The following is a 17,421-nucleotide window of genomic DNA, read 5'->3' as shown; positions in this document are numbered from 1 at the left end:
AGTTTGAGAAACATCGACCGAGTGTGCCTGATGAAAATGTGAGTTGGGGCCCTATGCCTTAGAAATCCTGATACACTTAGTGAGGAGGAGATCCAGAAATGTGGCAAGCATCACCTACTTTTGGGTGGCTCTGTTTCCTTTTGTGAGCAGCTGTGGTCCAGAGGCAATGCTGTGTGCTGGAAATAGTCCAGGCACTGCATTTAGATGGACCGGGGATTGAATCTCAGCTCTGCTACCTACCAGCTAGGTAGTCCTGATTAAGCACTTCATCTTGTCACGCTTTAGCTTCCTCAACTCTAAAATGGAGAAAGGAAAGACCTACGCCTTCAGCTGTGAGATTTAAAGGCAATATATGTAAAGTGCCCAGTACCAAGTCCGTGGCATAGAGCACGCGGAAAGTTGAGTATTACAACTATTAAATCGAACAGCTGCCTATTGGTTGCACCACTGGATGGCAGAACGGGCCAGAGTATTGATTAATTTCTATTGTGGAGAGAGGGAAGGCCAAGGGGCGTTAACCAGGGTGTGATGGCTGTAGTTTCTTGGTTACTTACCCTTAATCTTAAAGACACATCGAAAGGATTAGACTGTGACAGCCAACGAACTTTATCATTTACTGAGAATCACCGGGAAGCGAGTTTAAATGTTGATATCTGGAAGATGTTAACCCAAGATTCTGTTGCATCAGGTCTGGAGTATGGCCCAGGGATCTGTATTTTGATCTTGGGGAGATGAAATGGACGAGGCCGCCGATCTCACTCTGAGACTCAGAGAATGTGTGAATTCATTCAGTACACGAAGAGCGTGACACACGTGGGGGGCCTTTGCTGGTACTGAGCAACAGACGCGAAGAGAACCCATTCTCCCGGGTGTCTGCCCTGCCTGGGAGCGTGGGCCTCCGAGAAGGGAAGCTGTGTTAGGACATCAAGAACAAGGGGAAAAAGCCGTACCTGGGCTTCTGCAGCTTCGATGGTGTGGGAGAGATTTCCATTTTGTACGGGTTCCGAAGCATCACTGGGTGGTGTCATTTCAACCTCCGTGCTGGTGCTGTTTGGGAGCTCTATTTTTTCTGTGGTACAATGTAGACACACACAGAGAAAGCAAATGGAGTCAACGGGGGTAAGAGCCATGTTGGAAGGAACGTCCTGAAATGTTGGGTCAAAGAAGACAGTGGTCCTGGAGGGGTTAAGGCCCAGGGCTGGGGTGGTGCCAAATGGCAAAGGATTTTTACCATTCTTTCCAATACCTCTCAGCGTTTTCAGTCCTCCTCTCTTTAATAGCTCTCTGGCTCTCTCAGTCTGGCCTGATATCTTGAGTCCCCATTCAGCTCCCCTGGCACACATTCTCTATGCTAGGCAAAGTCACCAAGTAGCCATTCAAGAACATGAACACAAACATTTTTTCACCAAAACCATGCTCAATCTGTACACTAATATTATATCCAGGACCACACCTCTTGCATTTTTTTTACATCAGGATCTTCTCTTTTATACAACATTCTGGAAAGGATATTTGTTGGCTAGGGACCCAGGAGACTTGGGTCCAAGACTTTGTTCTGCCATTATCGGGCTGTCACTTCAGGCAAATCTCCTTTCTCTGGGTTTTAGGAACCTTATCTGTGAAATGAGGGGGTTTAACTGGTTGACCTTAAGGCCCACTGCCTCCAGCTCGAATTCTCTAGGTGCGTTGCACGCACAAGGCTGCCAGTGTCTGGGTGGTGGGGGCAGGCTCAAGAGCCCGGCCTTCTCAAAATGCCTGGAGAATGCTATTCAGCACATTCTACACCTGGGCATCCTATGGCAAATAAGGCGAGGGGAAGCCGAACAGGTAACAGAGGGAAACGTCTGTCATTCCTAAGTGCGAGATAACATCTGCCTAGCATGAAGCCACAGGTCAGCAGGTACCAATTCCAGTTTTCCTCTGGGAGTTAGAAGTGCCTCCAGGGTCATGGTGAAGCACTGGGACTCTCTGATACTGGGCATCTCAGACAGGCCTGGGCTCATACTCTGGTTCTACTGCTTATGCTGTGGGATGCCTAGTAAGTAATTCAACTTCTCAGAGATTTAGCTTCCTTGCCTGTGCAAATGGGGTGATGTGCTAATACTGTTAACAACGATACAATCAAAGGGTACGCCTGCAAAAATTAAACAAGAACATGCATATAAAGCACCTGGCACAGAGCTGGGACAGAGCAAGCAAGCAAGCAACAAACTATTCTGATCATTATTATAGTCACTGCCTGGCACTAGATGATTTCTTTTGGGGGCTCAGGGGAGCACCTCATGTGATCAGTGATCAGCACCACCAAGGTCTGCCATGACTTCAGTGGGAGTGAAATAGAAAGGTGCTTAGGCCTTCTGTCTGTGCTGGGACCCCGTCACTCAGTTCAGGAGTGACCAAGTGAACCGTCTGGCAACTTAGTGGGTGTGGCATGGGCCATGTCCCAGTCTTCTTGGATTTCAGGAGACAATGAAGCCTTGGGGGTCTGTGTCAGGCTTGCCGGGAGCATGGTCATGCTCCTCGGTCTCAGATACAAGCAGTATCGGGCCACTCATAGAGTGTCAGAATGTTTGTTTCTAGTAACTTCCGAAGGACGACACACTTTTATCAGTAGAAAATATTTTGAGAGTTACATAAAAATGATTGGGCTTGAGGTGGCCACATTTTGGAAATCACAGGGAAGTGTTTCTGTTGACTCATGTATTTAGTGGTGGGATACAGAGGCATAAGTATATTTAAATACAAAAAGCCACAGAAGCTCAAATGTATTTTATCTTTCCATGTTTTTAATAGTAGCAGTGTTATGTATGTGGTGTTTTGCTGTATGTGGCTGCACCAACTGATCCTAATATGCTTGGTCCAGTCATGAAAAATACCAAACACCAAGTACCTGGGGAAATATTAAAACTGGGTTTTGGGGTGTCTACTGGCTGAAGTGAGACAACATTGAGATCAGCCCACGATGGCCAAACCTGACCCTACCAACATGGGACGATCAGGTCCCAAAGTGGAATTAAGATGTTCGAGAACAGACGTGAACTGATGAGAAGAAACAGCTCCTGCACACAATATTTAACATCTCAGCTTATTCCCCTCAGGTTTTTCTTTTCATACCCAATAGAATCTTGACTGTTCCTTGGCCAAAGGTTGTCAGGGAGCCAGAAGTCAGGCAATCAGGAGAGGCAGAAACTCTCCTAAGGAGTGTCCCATATTTTGAGTGCAACACTGTTGCATTTTGTCTGCAGATCATTGCAGTTTCTTGGGCAACAGCACTGTTTGTAGCAGAGATCCAGATTAGGTTAAATTTAGTCTGAATTTAGAATTAGTGGATTATATTATAGTTGCAGACAGGAGAGGAGGAACATCATGTTCCGAGTTAAAATAAGATGTCTGAATGTCACGATCTGGTTCACACGGGCACTCAGAAAAAGTCAGCCCAAAGAGACCTGGGCTGCAATTGCTGAATTCTTGAGAAAGGAGAGGTGGTGTCACCTCGCAAGGACCCCGTCACTCAGTTCAGGAGTGACCAAGTGAACTGTCTGGTAACTTAGTGGGTGTGGCATGAGCCATGTCCCAAGTATAGCGTGTCAGCATCTGGTTACCAGGCAAGAATCTCAGAAAGGATACTCTCACATTTTGTTAAACATTAAAAAAGACAGGTGTATGTGTGGGTCGTCCTTCTGTGGAATTCCTGAAATGAAATGATTTTCTACTCTTCAAGGGAAATGCCTGGTTAGAAGCCGGTTTTACTTTAGGTTCCTCAGAGAATCATTTTACTCTTCTTGGAGTTCCCCCGGAGTAGGTGACATAGTGTATCCATTTATGCCCTGTGCCCCCCAGGGAAAATGGGCTCTTGCGGACACCCAGGAACGGGCTGAGCTGCAGGGTTGCGGGTCCGCACCGAGTCAAGGGGCCCACGCTGGGCCCTGCCTCCCCGCGCCCCTCCGTGCTCTCCGGGAACGGCATGGGATGCGAGTTTCTCTGCACTCACCCACGTGATTGGCAGCCCCGTTCTGCCTCTCGTTCTCATCCACCTGGCATTTCTTCTTGGCGATCTTGTGGAGAATAGAAGCCTTTTCTCTGAACCTCCCTGAAGCAAGAGAAAGCAGTGGAAAAGGAGACACAATGAGGAGGAAGATAAAGAGAGGGGCTCGCGGAAAATGGCGAAGCACTGGCCCAACAGGCACGTGGCTTGCACAACTTTCTGCTCAACCCAAACACCCTGTGCCCTGCATGAGGGGTACGTTCTTACCTTTGTGGATTCTTTGAGATTCTCTGTTGAGAATCTCAAGCCACCAGACCACAGATGAAAGGTTTGCCTTGGACGTCCTCCCTCCCTCCTGCTTGCTTACAAAATAAAGGAAGGCACCAGTCATCACTAAACCCCCCTCTCCTGCTGAGATCCAAAACAGGTCTAAAAACATGGAGCTGCTCTAGAGACAGCCATTTCTCTGGAATTAAATGTCCATCCCAGAACTGGCTTTCGACCATGAAAAGCCAAGCCCAGGGGTCCTTTGAGTTGACTTCGGTTTCCAGACATCTATCTTAACCAACATTAAAGTTTCTAAACGAGCTGGGAGGATGCATCCCAGCTCTCCAAATTAGCTGAGTCAGCAGCAATTAAAGCATCAAGGAGGCATCTGCTTCCACCTGGGGATTTAGGGCAAAGAACGATCAACTGAGCACAGCAAGTGAAGTCTGCCGGTGATGAGCCACTTACGGGAAGGTGCTGGAAAAATACTCCAAATTCTCAAAATCATCATTTCAAACAGCTATACCACAAGTAAGACACTTAATTTCTTCTCCATTATTGACATAATTAATGGTTAAATGCATGCAACAAGCACAGGAAAATAAAAAGCATGCAAAAATGTAGGAATTAGTGAAACATAGCCCATTTTGCTTTCTTTTTTAATCCTTGATCCCCTCTGCACCTCCCCCCGCCCTGCCCAGGAACATTCAAGGTACAAAGGAGTCTCATTTTAAATGGACTGGTTCTTGCCTAGATTCAGATAGGATGAGCCCTTCAGTGCACCACAAGCTCTACAGTGTTCTCAGTAGGGATTTGTGTTGGCTGGATTCTCTAGCGTACTAACATGGGAGCTCATTTTACCTTTCTAGTTAGACCCAAACGGAACCAAACCAAATCAAAACCCAGACGTTTCTCTTGGAGGGTCTCTTTTCTTAGGATGGGACATAGTAGGTCGACATCGACTTAGCTCCCCCTCCTCACGGATGGAAGCCATGGAGTGTGGTCATAGCAGTGACTTGCGTGACAGGGTGAGGGCCACAGAAGCTGGAAGCTAGAGTGGCATCAGCTGATTCCAATGGTGAAGGTGACCCCAGATGGAGCCCTTTCTGTTTCCCAGCTCCATCAGTCATAAGCCCAGGCACCTTGCTACCACAAAGGCGGCCTCTAGGACGGGAACGCCTCTGTGTAGGCGATGAACGTGCACCAGAGCTCACACTCTCGAAGGGAACAGGAAAGGAAATGTAACACAGAGCCAAGTAGGCTGGCATGGGGCTTGGGCTTCATGAGGAATGAGGAAGAAGGATGAGGTGATAGGCGCGATGTCCATCTCTGAGGGAGCTTGACCGTCAGCGTTAGGGTCACCATGCTGAAAGGTATTTTGAATTCAGCTGTTTTTATTTAATTTCTGAGGGAAACTGGGAAGAAAGGGGGAAAGAAAAGAAAGCCTGGGGATTAGGAGGAGGAGGAGGTGAAAGGGAATAAGAAAGGCCAGAAAATGAAGAGAAAAAGAAGGAGTTCAAGGAAGGAGGAGGGAAGGAGGCGGTTGTGACTGCTTGCAGTTGGCAGCGTGGGTGCCAACCTCTCTCCAGGCTGCCGAACCTAGTCTTATCTGCTTCTCCATACTCTGCAGCCATAAGCCCGAAGAGGTGTACTTCTTGTGGGAGACACTTCCAAGAGGTCCTCACATCGTTTGCTAAAAAGCCCAGAAGACGGAGAAAGAAGTTCGGAAACATGGAAGATGGTGCTTCTACCAATAAAACGCTTCAGTGGTCTCAGGGTCACTGTTTGAACTTAGAACCTTCTAAAGCTCTGTGAAGTGAAGATGGGCAATAATTGCCATTTAACAATTACATAAAAATGATAATAAAGCAGGAAAACATTCAGAAGACCAGACAAATAAACCTGTGGAAACAACGTGAAGTAACCCAATCTAAGGAATGCCCCAAAGTCTGGAATCACGGCAGAGAAAATATTTGACAGGAAACCGCTGATCGCCTACCGTGTGCAGTTACAGGAGTATTTTCAGGGCTTAAATGGAGACCAGAGGGAAATGATGAGGAAAGGCACCCCAAAGCATGGAAGGGTCCTGCCACTCATGGGCTGGCTTTCCCAAATCCTCTAAAGGCAGGCTGGGAGCATAGGGTAGGTAATGATTCTAGACTTGGGATTTTGTAGGTTCTCAAACATTTTCACAAGTCAGCAAGGACTTTCTAGATAGCGTGTCCCTACTTTTCCCACTGCAGCAACACTTGAGATTTTCTAGGCGGCTGAAAGGTGGGAGGGGTTGGCTCTCTTTGTTTTCTCTCAGCGTTTAGCCCTAGGGGCAGCCAGGCAATGCTGGGAGGCTGACTGAGACCTCTCCTTTCTACACACTTCTTCAACTTCTTTAATTCAACCTTTGTCCCAGTTGGCATGACCTGATTACCATTCTGCATTCCTCCGCAGCCTAAAAGGATTTTTCTCTTAAAGATGAGTTTCTAGAAAAGCAGCAGTTGAAATGCCACCTTCAGAATTCAGCACTCAGGTGTGCTCCTCGAGGGTGGTGGGGCAGAGCCTGACAAAGTAAGGCAGCTCCTTTCAGCCCAATGGACACCCCAGGGATCACCACAGGGCGCCTCCTGAGCAGAGTCGTGAGGATGGCTGGATAGACAAGAGTAGGCATGAGGTCCCCGGGGCAGAAGCCAGCACAGAACCTGTGATTCTCAAAGTGACCCTCTCTGTGCCTTGGGGTAGGAAGGAAAGGCACCTTCAGGACCTATGCAGCTTGATGCCACAACCTGGGGAGAACACCAAGTAGGTTGTATGTGTGTTGGGGACAGCACAGTATTGTGGTTAAATTTTGGACGTGACTTAAAGGCAGGTAGATCTGGATTGAAGCCCTATCTCTTTCAATGACCACTGGGCGAGTTTTGGTTAAGTTCCTGAATATTCCTGAGCTTCAGTTTTGCCATCTGTTTAACAGGGATTCCAATGGCATTGGCTCATGAGTTAGACGCAAGGCTTAAGTGAGAAAATGTGTGCAAGGGGCTTATCACAACACCTGGCATTGGAAGAAGTCTGTAAATAAGAGGAAAAAGAAAAACTAACGAAAACCACAGGGGCAAGGGTGACATGACCCCGAGTTGCCTTAGGAGAATTGTTGGCATCTTCTCTTCTCTCAATGCAAACATGCAAGCCTGGAGAATTAGCTACACCCCGACCCAGCGGTTTAAAGCCTAGTGGGACCAGTGTTCGGGTTTCAGTGGGTCCTCCGAAGTCAGTTCCAAAACCGATTAGGAAAAGGATCACTTTGCATCTTCCTGAAATTGAGAAGTCAAGGCGATAGAGCTGCCATTCTGTGTCTTAAACATTGATACCTTTGTGATCTGAAAATGGAGAGATGGTGGTCAGCTTTTCCCCATCATCTGGGAGGACAGAGTTCAGGCAAGGAATTACTGCTGCACCATGATCTGTGGGCTCCAAAGAACTTCCTGATGTACGAGGGGTTTTAACTCCTCTGTGTCTCAGGCTCAGAATTTTAAAAGGGGGATCATACACCCTTCTCATACAGCTGTTGGAAGGCTCAATGGGTTAACAGACATCAGGTTAATAATACACATGGCCTCTGACATACATTAAGTGCTCAGGATGTCCTTCCCATGAAGTGTTGAAAGTAAAAAGATTGATATTCACAACAGGATTAATGTTTAGCCGCCTCAGGTGGGGGAGACCTTGGCAGAAAAGGGGCTGCTTCCATAAACTATTTTAGGCATGGACTCCACATTGGCATTAAAGGCTGACACAGAGGGGCAGATTTCAGGAACAACTGTAGCTCTGTGCCTGGGGATAAAGGACGAAGACATTTTTGGGTACTTTTCAAAGTGAGGGAAGGAGTGATTTTTAACATGTTTTAAGGCAACCTTAAAAAAATATACTCTGTTGTGGTGCGAAGCCTTAAAGTGTTGTATTTTTACATAGCGACAGATATTTGTATACTTAAAATCTCGGAAATAGCAAACTCTGCTCAAATCGTGAGGCACCTACGTCAAAACCTAGTACACAGTTTTAATATAGCTTAGCTTGTTCTGAAATTTGCAAAAGAATACCAGCTGAGTGTCCTCAGGGGAGCGTGTGTTGAGGGGGTGGTAGGGAAGAGCAGAATGAAAGATCAAAGCAGAGGGACCTAATGTGTCTAAGAACAAATTTCGAGAAACAATCAGGAATCAAAATCCTTGACCCTATCACCCAGACATAAAAGAGAAGCCCCAAGCTGCACAGCAAAATAACCTTCAGGGGGTCTGTTCACACAAAGGGAATGAATTTTGTTTCTGTTCTGCTGTTAATTAATTAAACCAGTCCCTGGAAATTCCTTCACCTCTTTCCCACCAAGCCTGTAACAGGCAGTGTTACAAGGGAACTCTTTGGGTTGGTGATCAGATTAACTTCTAGCTGCTGCAGAACATTCTGAGCCTCAGCATTGCAGAAAAGGGACAAAAGAGATATATAGATGCAAAGGGAAGCACACCTCAGTGAACAGAACTTGGTTTGGGAGAAGAAAAGAAAAAATGAAACAGAAGGGAAAACTTGAACATAGTGCTTTTACATCTATTTTTGTGTTTTCAGTTCTGCCTTTCCCATCTCTGTCTTTGAAGTTTAGGATTTGGCAGGTAGCTTAGAAAGCAGAAGTGCAGCTGGACGTTCCTCTTGTTTATTCATTGCCTTTTTTTTTTTTTTTCTGGAAGCAGAGACTCAAGTCAGAGAGGCCATCATCACTGAGAAGGCATGCAATGAAATTGATGTGGCCATAAGCAAACACTGCCCTTGGGGTCAGCTTGGGCTCCTCTCTTTCCCTTACAGCCCACATGCTATCCATCAGCAAACTGGTACCTCTGCTTCCAGAATATTTCAGAAGCTGACCTCTTCTCCTTCCTCCCCTCCCAGGCCTAGCAACCATCCTGCTGGTCTACTCACCAGCCTGCCCTTCCAGCTTTACCTCTGTCTCCCAGGCTGGTCTCACCCTAGTATCCTTAGTGATCAATCGGATCATGTCACTCCTCTGGGCAAAATCCTACAGTGGCTCCCCAGGTCAAAGTGAAAGCCAAGGTCATTACCAGGACCTGTAAGGGGGGTTAGCCACCGAGGCTGCCCTGCCTCGTCCTTCCCCTCTCTCCAGGCTCACTCTGCTCCAGCCATGCTGGTCCCCTTGTTGTCCCACCTCAGGGCCATGGCATTTACTGGTCCCTCAGAGATCCATTGTGTTCACTCTCTCAGCTCCTTCGAGTATTTGTTCAAATGTCACCTTCTCACTGAGGCTTCTCTGAGGAGCCCATTTAAAATTGTAGCCTCTCTTTCTCCAGTATTTCCTATCCCCAGCTTGTTTTCTCTAACATTCATCACCATCTAACATACATACTGATTATCTGTTGCTTTCCGTTAGCAGCCAAGCTCCACGAGGATTGGGGTTCCCATGGGTCTCGTTTTCTGTGGTAACCTCAGAGCCCCATAGGGCTTAATAAATCCTTCTGTTTGGGTTTCTAGGCAAGTAGACGAGGCAATCACTCCTTAGTAGGCTTCTTGTTGGCTAATGACCTAAAGTAAATCCTTTCACGTCTACCCAAACCAAAGGCCCCAACCCTACCCGTTGAACCCCAGGAACTTCCTGAGGTAAATAGGAGAAAATGGGGTGGCTAGGTGTCCACAGCCCAGAGACGGGTGACAGGGGTGTGTCAGTCATCCCCTTCCTGCACATTGTGGGGGCTGACACGGTGGGTGCTGAGAGGGGTCTTTGTGACAGAGGAGGTGCAGAGAGCACAGTAGGGGGCAGAGAAGGGAAAGCAGGGCTTTGGCTTCTCCTTCATTATCAAGATGCTTCTCCTCAAGACCTAACTGAAGGCCCGCCCTGAAGGTTTCTTTAATGATACTTCATTCCAGTCCTTGAAGCCCTCCTTCCCAAGTGGAAATCCATCACTACAATGGCATTTTGATTATACCTCATCACAGCCCTGATTCCAGTTTGCTGCCCACATATCTGCTTTCCCATCAGACAGCAGGTTTCTCTGGGGAAGGGACCTTCTCTCGCCATCTTGTATCCTTCAACAAGCATCTTAGAATAGTGCTTGGCACATCATGGGCACTCACTGAATTCTAGTGAAGTTCTCCCTACGTCAGCTCTCTTTGGAAGTATGAGCTTTGCTTTCAAGTGGGTGCAAGTCATGAACAATCTTCCACTCTGCAAATATTAACAAAACCTGCGCTGTGTACCAGGCAGTGTTTGGCGCACAAGATAGATCTAGCTGGTGCCCTGTAGAGTCACCGCCGAGAGCCAGAGAGACAAAAAGCAAGGACTTAAGGTTCATGATGGTGGGGGCCTTCTCAGAAGGGTATGGAAACTCACAGAATAGGGAATGTTCCAAGATACAAGATATCACTTAGCAGCTTGAAGGAATAAACTCCTCTTCATTCTATAAACTGTCTTCATGGGGCAGCTTCTTCATCTAAGAGGATCTGGTCTGACTTTTATTGTTTTGTTGTTGTTGTTGTTGTTATAAGTAAGTTCTATGCCCAAAATGGGACTTGAACTCATGACCCTAAGATCAATAATCGCATGCTCTCCCGACTGAGCCAGCCAGGTGCCCCCTGATTTTTATTCTTACAAGCAAAACATTGCAAAAAATTTTCACCTTAAGCAAGAATGCCAAGAACATAGAGTGTATTTATTCCTATATTTATTTTTGAAGTACAACCACTAAGCTATTTTTTCTAATTTTTGTGAAGCATCATGTAAAACCAATTATGACTACATTGATATTAATGGAAATTAAACCAGTATTGTAATGTTTTGTAAAATGTCTTTAGTAAATATTCTGTGAATGAACCATATAATAAGGGTAATCAACATAATTTAATTGTATTTGTATAGACATAATCATAGGACTAGCTTCTGTAATTAATGAGAATATATACATAATTGTATCTCAACTGGTGGTCATCATGTAATGAAATGAAGCAGCCAGATTTCCTTATTAAGGCTTTAAAAAATGATTTTCCATAAGAATGACCTTCAGAAACACCCATAAAGAGTGGATCTTTCCGCATGTGAATTGATTCTATCGTCTCCCCTGGCATGGTCACCTTATCATTGGAAATGTGGAGTGCTCTCATAAATATTTTGGAAGACTTCCAGTGCTTTTCAAAATTTGCTATCTTAAAGATTGATACTTTGTCCTTTATTCCAATTTCTTGCCCCTGCAGGGACTTTGCCTACTCACTCATCGTGAACCTTCAATCCTTCGTTAAGTCTCTCCACTGGGAACCTTTCTCTTGACTTTAGGTTTCCTGCTGGCACTGCCCTCTCTTGCCTTCCCTTCACAGCCAAGCCTCTGGAAAGGTCAGTCTATGCTGGGGCCTTGGAATCCTTAGGGCTCCTTCGTTCACCTCTTCACTCTGCATCTGGCCTTGGCAGCATCACTCCACTGAACCTTCCCTTGGCCACTTTTTGCCTCCATGTGACTGGGTCTCTCAGGGCATCTGATATTCTTCACCCCTGTCCTTGAAGTCCAATCTGATTTTCCAGGACTCCTGAGAGTGACCCTTAAGCTGCTCTTCCCTAGGCTCCCTCCTTGCTCCCTGACCCCCATGCCCCACATTCTCCCAAAGAACCCAATGGACTTCCACCTGAATATCGGTGATTCCCAAGTCAGATCTCTGGCTCTGATCCTCTTATCCAATGGACTTATGAACACTTCACTTGGAAGCCCCCCACCCCCCGACAGTTAAACTCAGTATACCCCACATTCCCACACATCATCTTTTTCCTGGGAATCCGCCTGTCTCCTTGCATTTTCTATTGGGGATTTCCTCACTCCTAGGGTTTTCCAGCCATCTTAGAGATCCCCCTCACACCCCACATTCAGTGAGTTGCCAACTGCTTCTGAGTCTACCTTTGGACACTTTAGGTCCAATATTTCCAGCCTGGATGTTGATTACAGTCTCTTAGCTTCTCTCCCAGTTTGTAAGTTACACTTCTAGTGGTTTGGAATGCCCCACACTTGTTATTTCCTGTCTTACTCCTTTTTAAGACTGTTTTAATGCATCTCATCTCTCAGGAAGCTTTCCCTGAGCCCCTTTCCTGGGCTGGCAGGGCACCCGGGTACTTTCCTCTATCACAGCACTGATACCTATTCTATCATACCCATTATCATAGACCCACAGAGGCATTTTACCAACCTCTCTCCAGCAAGCTGTGGGCCCCTCAAGGATAGGGGTGCCATTTCTCATCCGCTCCCCAGTGCCTATTACTTCGGCTGTCGTTAGGGTTTATGGATATAACAATATTAACACAAACGACAAAGGGTGTGTGTGTGTGTGTGTGTGTGTGTGTGTGTGTGTGTGTGTGTGTGTGTGTGTGTGAGGTGCTTACAGTGCTTGTTATGTGAAAATCTATTCATAGTTTATGTTCCTTCTGGGGCAGAGAAACAAGGAAGGACCAGAAGCACAGTGCAGAAAACTCACCAGGCGCTCTTCTTCGTTAAGGCAGTGATTAAGCCTCTAAAGTCTAATAGTGTTTACAGTTAATATTTGTCTATTTCAAGACTCTTTTAAAATATATACATAATCCAATCAAGTTCAGGCAAAATTGGAATTTTACAAACCAAAAAACTTGCAACGGGGAGCAGTCGCAGAATGTGGTGTTTCAGGAAAAGAGCCAATTTACTGAACTTAGCTGAAGTTGACACTGCTGGAAAGCTAATGTTCTTTATCATTTTAGGTCACCTGCTTTATTATTTTAGGAATTAATTTTCTGTAAATTTCTATCTCATAGACAGAGATACAAATGGCTCACAGACACAGAATTCTCAAAGGGGTTTCTCTGATCTCAGCTTTGGAGTTCTGAGCCAGGTAGGGGTTGCCAGATAGAAGGTTTGAATGTCTTCCTCTTGTTCCCATCCTTTGCACCCTGCAGATATCTAAGAGATAAATGACTAAAGAATCACTGTACTAGGGCAGACCTCAGATCTCAAGACTCGCCAACATCCAGCCCCACTACCACCTGAGGGGTGCAAAAGATCTCTTCAGAGTCACTTTTCAAAGCCTCTATCTTGGATACGTCTCTGCAAGTGGGTTGTGACATTAATGTACTCATTTGGGCAAAGTTTTGATTTGCTCACAGTACCTGACAAAGAGTGGGTGCTCAATAAATGTGTATTGAATGGTTACTCTGACTTGTATATAAAAAAGCCGAGCTTAAACAGTTCTTTCTCACGATGAGCCTATATATTATCCATTTATTTATCTTGATGTAAAGTGAAAGACTTTAGATTTGGCTGACATTCATTCAGGAGCAGCCCCTAGATCATGTACATGCATCATTTCCTGTCACCTGGATTTCATGTGTCTGGGAACTGTCAATTAATTTGAGTTCCTACTTCCTAGTTTCTTGCATCCTTAATGTTACATTGTAAACTGGTGTCTGTAAATTTCATTTGGAAGCAGGAGTTTGCAACAGAAGTGCCCGGCACATGCTGAGCATTCTTAACTAACTGCTCCTGAGGGCTTAGTGGTCCATGACTAAAATGAGATGACTCAGTTCATTTCAGATTTAATCAAAAGAGAAACTTACCATGCTTAATTGAACATGCCAGCCTCCTGGTATTACCGATTCCCACTTTTTTTTTTTTAAGAGAAAGCTTCATGGGGGTGGGAAATTATATCATTAACTTATAATAATAGTATTCAAGTTTGACTAATGAAGGCAACTTAACATTTTCAGCTCTAGGGATGTCAGAAATAGACAAAAAGCAGCATCCACAATTTGCCTTCTGCTGCAACTTAACACCTTCTACATATGCAAAGTGACAAAATCTGCCTTTACTTGCCAGGTCCAATCTTTCTGCTTTTACTGCTGAGCGGTTTAGATCACGAAAATAAGATGCAATGAAGTTTGAAAAACTGGATGTATTCTAATTAGACTTCCTTGGTCCTGGTTTTCAGGAAGACTGGATTTATCCACACAGCTGGTTTGGTATTTCTGACAGATCCGATACAGGTTACTAGCTGTGTAGTCTGGTTATACACACTTACTAGGCTGCTGTCTTCCTAAGATCCAGCCCCAGGGAGATACTTGTAAGAATACATCTCTAAAAAAGTAATGTGGTTAATAGCTGTTGAGTTAATACATTTTTTTTTGGGTGGGGAGAGGTAAGGCAGAGCCTTACAGAGAGCATCTGGTCAAGTGCCTTGAGATATCCTCTGGTTATGGAAGGTTGGACTGAATGAGTTAAACCATAAACCTGGAATGAATGAAACATAACATGGTATTGGAAATGGTGTCTGTGCACAACGGGGCTTCCCACTTTGGTAATTGGAAGGCAGAAAGTTAACTTGCAGTGTACTTCTCAGACATTCTCAGGGATGTTGACAGTCTTGTGGTAAGAAGGGTACATGCTGTGGTGGAAATTGGATAGTCTGTGTGGGAGGAAGAGCCTTGTCATGTAATTTACAGAGGAAAGTCTTCCATCATAACTGTACCCTGGCTTTAACTCACCTTGGGTAAAAAAAAAATTCAGGTTTCTAAAACAAGTAAAGTAGAAGGTAAGTTATAATACAAACGCTGATCTGCTTTGTATGGAAGTCAGTTATGAATCAATGTTCAAAGGACTTAGTTAAATTTGTTGGATGATCTCTCATTCACTGTTGGTGGGAGCACAACCGGGTGCAATTGCTTTGGAGGGAAGTGCCCTCCAAAGCAGTATCTTTCAAGATTTGAAATGTGCATATGCTTTGATCTGGTATTTCTATTTCTAGGGACTTATTTCATATGTATACATTCCCTACTCAGTAGAGTTTGCTCTGTGGGCAAAGAAGATGCTCATGTCATGTTCTAATAACTGGATAAATCCACAAAAACTGGAAATACCGTAAATGTCCATCAACAGGGGACTGATGGAACGAACCTACCATGGAAGAGCCAAGCAGTGGAATACTATGCGGCTACTCAAAGGAATGAGGGCAGTGCTGATATGGAAAGGTCTCCACTATATGCTAATAAACAAAGGCCAGGGAACAGCATATAGAAGAAAAGAGCCTACATCAGAAAACCAGTAAGAGTGGATCACTCTAAGGAATGAGGGGAATCTGGGGTAAAAGGAAGACTCCCTTTTATTGCCTTTCCTTAAATAGTGTTTGCTTTATACCTCTGTGTGCGTGTAATGTTTTTATCATAAAAAGGAATAATTAAAATTACTTTGCAGTTACACTTTCTACTGTGCTAAAAGTTCCTATCTGCAACTAAAAGGGAAGATAGTTGCTGTTGTTTTAAAGGTCTATTTCACAGGAACTATGTAACGTCCTATTTGCTACATATGTAGCCACATTAATCAACAGTTTATCTCTGAACTGGATCACATAATACCCAAGCCTTTGATTTCAGAAGCTATGTCCCAGGAACCTACCTACCCACAGTCCTGGTGGCGGCTTAACCAAAATGGAGGATCGAGTTTTCAAAAGGTTTAATCTTAAGTGTAAATTCTAAACCAACGGCTGCCATCACATTTAGTAAAAGGCACCAGGGCAGAATCTTGGACATGGGATTGGAAGGGGCATCAAGATGTCCATTATCTGAACACTCTTGTGAGATGGAGGTTTCCTTGGCTTCTCCTGCCTCCTTTTGAGGCAGGCCATTGCATCTTTGGCCATGTCTGTAGGAAAGGTCTTCCCAGGCTGGGCTGAACTCTCTCTCTGAATTGAGGAGGGCTCCTTCCTTAGCCTTCCTCACCCCCAGCTGGACGTAAGGGGGTCCCCAAGAGCTCTCCTCTCCTGGAAAGATAGACCCTACTTTATCACTGCAAACTTGTCTGTGAGGCCAATCCCAAGTTAGAACTTCTAGCACATTGGTAGGCTGTTCCCATTCTATCCTACATCCTTGTCCAATTCAGCAGAGCCTCTGGGGCCTCTAGCACGGTCCAGAACGCCTTCATCTCCATGTGGCTTTGAAAATGCCTGACCTGACTCAGTCTCCCACCTCTGCCGTCAGAAAATCTGTGTCTACATCCTTAACCTCTGCTCTGAATATTCTCTTTGCCTTTCTGTTTCAGCTGAAACTCAGCTGCTTCCTGAAGGTCCCTTTACTCTCCTGAAGATCCCTTGAAAGGGGCAGCTGCTTGTCTCTCCAAATGCCCCACACTCCAGCCCCCCCTTCCTCACTACTTTTAGACTGTTTCTCCTCCCTCCTTTGAAGCACAAGCCACCCCTACCACCTCCACTGCAAATGGCTTCCTCATCCCCCTTCCCTCATTCCTGCAGAGATCAGAATGCAATTCACTATTGATTTACACCATGGCTCCTGTCACTGGCCTTGGTGACTTTATCGGAAAGCCCTGCAACGCTTGGTTCCTCACCACCCCAACCCGCTCACCTCCAGCTCCTCTTCCCTCCAACTCACCATATCTGCCCAATCCTGCCGCTCGGCCCTAAGCTTTATCATTAGCAATAACCGCCCCACTTCCAAACTCCTGATTTGAAGCATCTCACTTTGTGTTCACCACTCTTATCTTTGTACTACAACAATCTCTGATTTCATTGGTCAATTCATTGAGGCTATCACCTTGTCATTGCCTTCCTGTGGCACAATTCCTTGACTTCTGGGACGCCGTTCTCTCCTGGTTCTCTGCCCACCCCAGTCTTCTTTGCCGGGTCTCTACCTTCTTCCCAGACTCTAAACTTTGGAGTCCCCGGGGTCAAACCTGACCTCCTCTTTCCTATTGATTAGTTAGGTATTCTTACCAGTTCTGTGGCTTTAAAGAACACCTCTAATATGATTCCCAAATCTGTATCCATAGCTTTGACCTTTCTCCCAAGATCCAGACTCCACCTCCAGTGCTTCCCGCACGTCTCCATTTAGGATGTCTCATCGGCATTGCAAACTTTACGTGAGTTTCCAACATCGCTCCTGTAGCTTGCTCTGTTTTCCATCCTCCCCATCAACACACAATTATGCAAAAGTGATAGTTCTCTTTTGTGGAGAGATTGCATGTTGCCTATCTGATATCGATTCCCTTTTCATTTCCTAATGATATAATACCTAAATTATTTGGGACAGCAAATCACCTGGTTTAATAAATTACATCTCCAAGCTTCCTTGAAACCAGGCGTAGCCATATAACTGAGTTTTGGGCAGTTTTGCTGGAAGGGTG

The 17,421-nt window shown here is 45.4% G+C and overlaps 1 protein-coding gene across 3 annotated transcripts in view; it reads right to left on the bottom strand.

Moving 5' to 3' along the window:
* The window catches only part of SLC24A2 (solute carrier family 24 member 2), a 244,530-nt gene that overhangs the window by 46,775 nt on the left and 180,334 nt on the right, over positions 1-17,421 (bottom strand). For all 3 annotated transcript variants that reach the window (XM_027616211.2, XM_027616212.2, XM_027616210.2), the window contains 2 exons: positions 3,992-4,090; positions 951-1,069 (listed from right to left, as the gene is read on the bottom strand). In XM_027616211.2, the coding sequence (XP_027472012.1) occupies positions 951-1,069; positions 3,992-4,090 (218 nt within the window). The remainder of the gene's footprint in view (positions 1-950; positions 1,070-3,991; positions 4,091-17,421) is intronic.

This window comes from Zalophus californianus, chromosome 13, assembly GCF_009762305.2.
Source record: "Zalophus californianus isolate mZalCal1 chromosome 13, mZalCal1.pri.v2, whole genome shotgun sequence".
NCBI classification, from domain to species: Eukaryota; Metazoa; Chordata; class Mammalia; order Carnivora; family Otariidae; genus Zalophus; species Zalophus californianus.
This window is presented reverse-complemented; position numbering and strand designations above follow the sequence as displayed.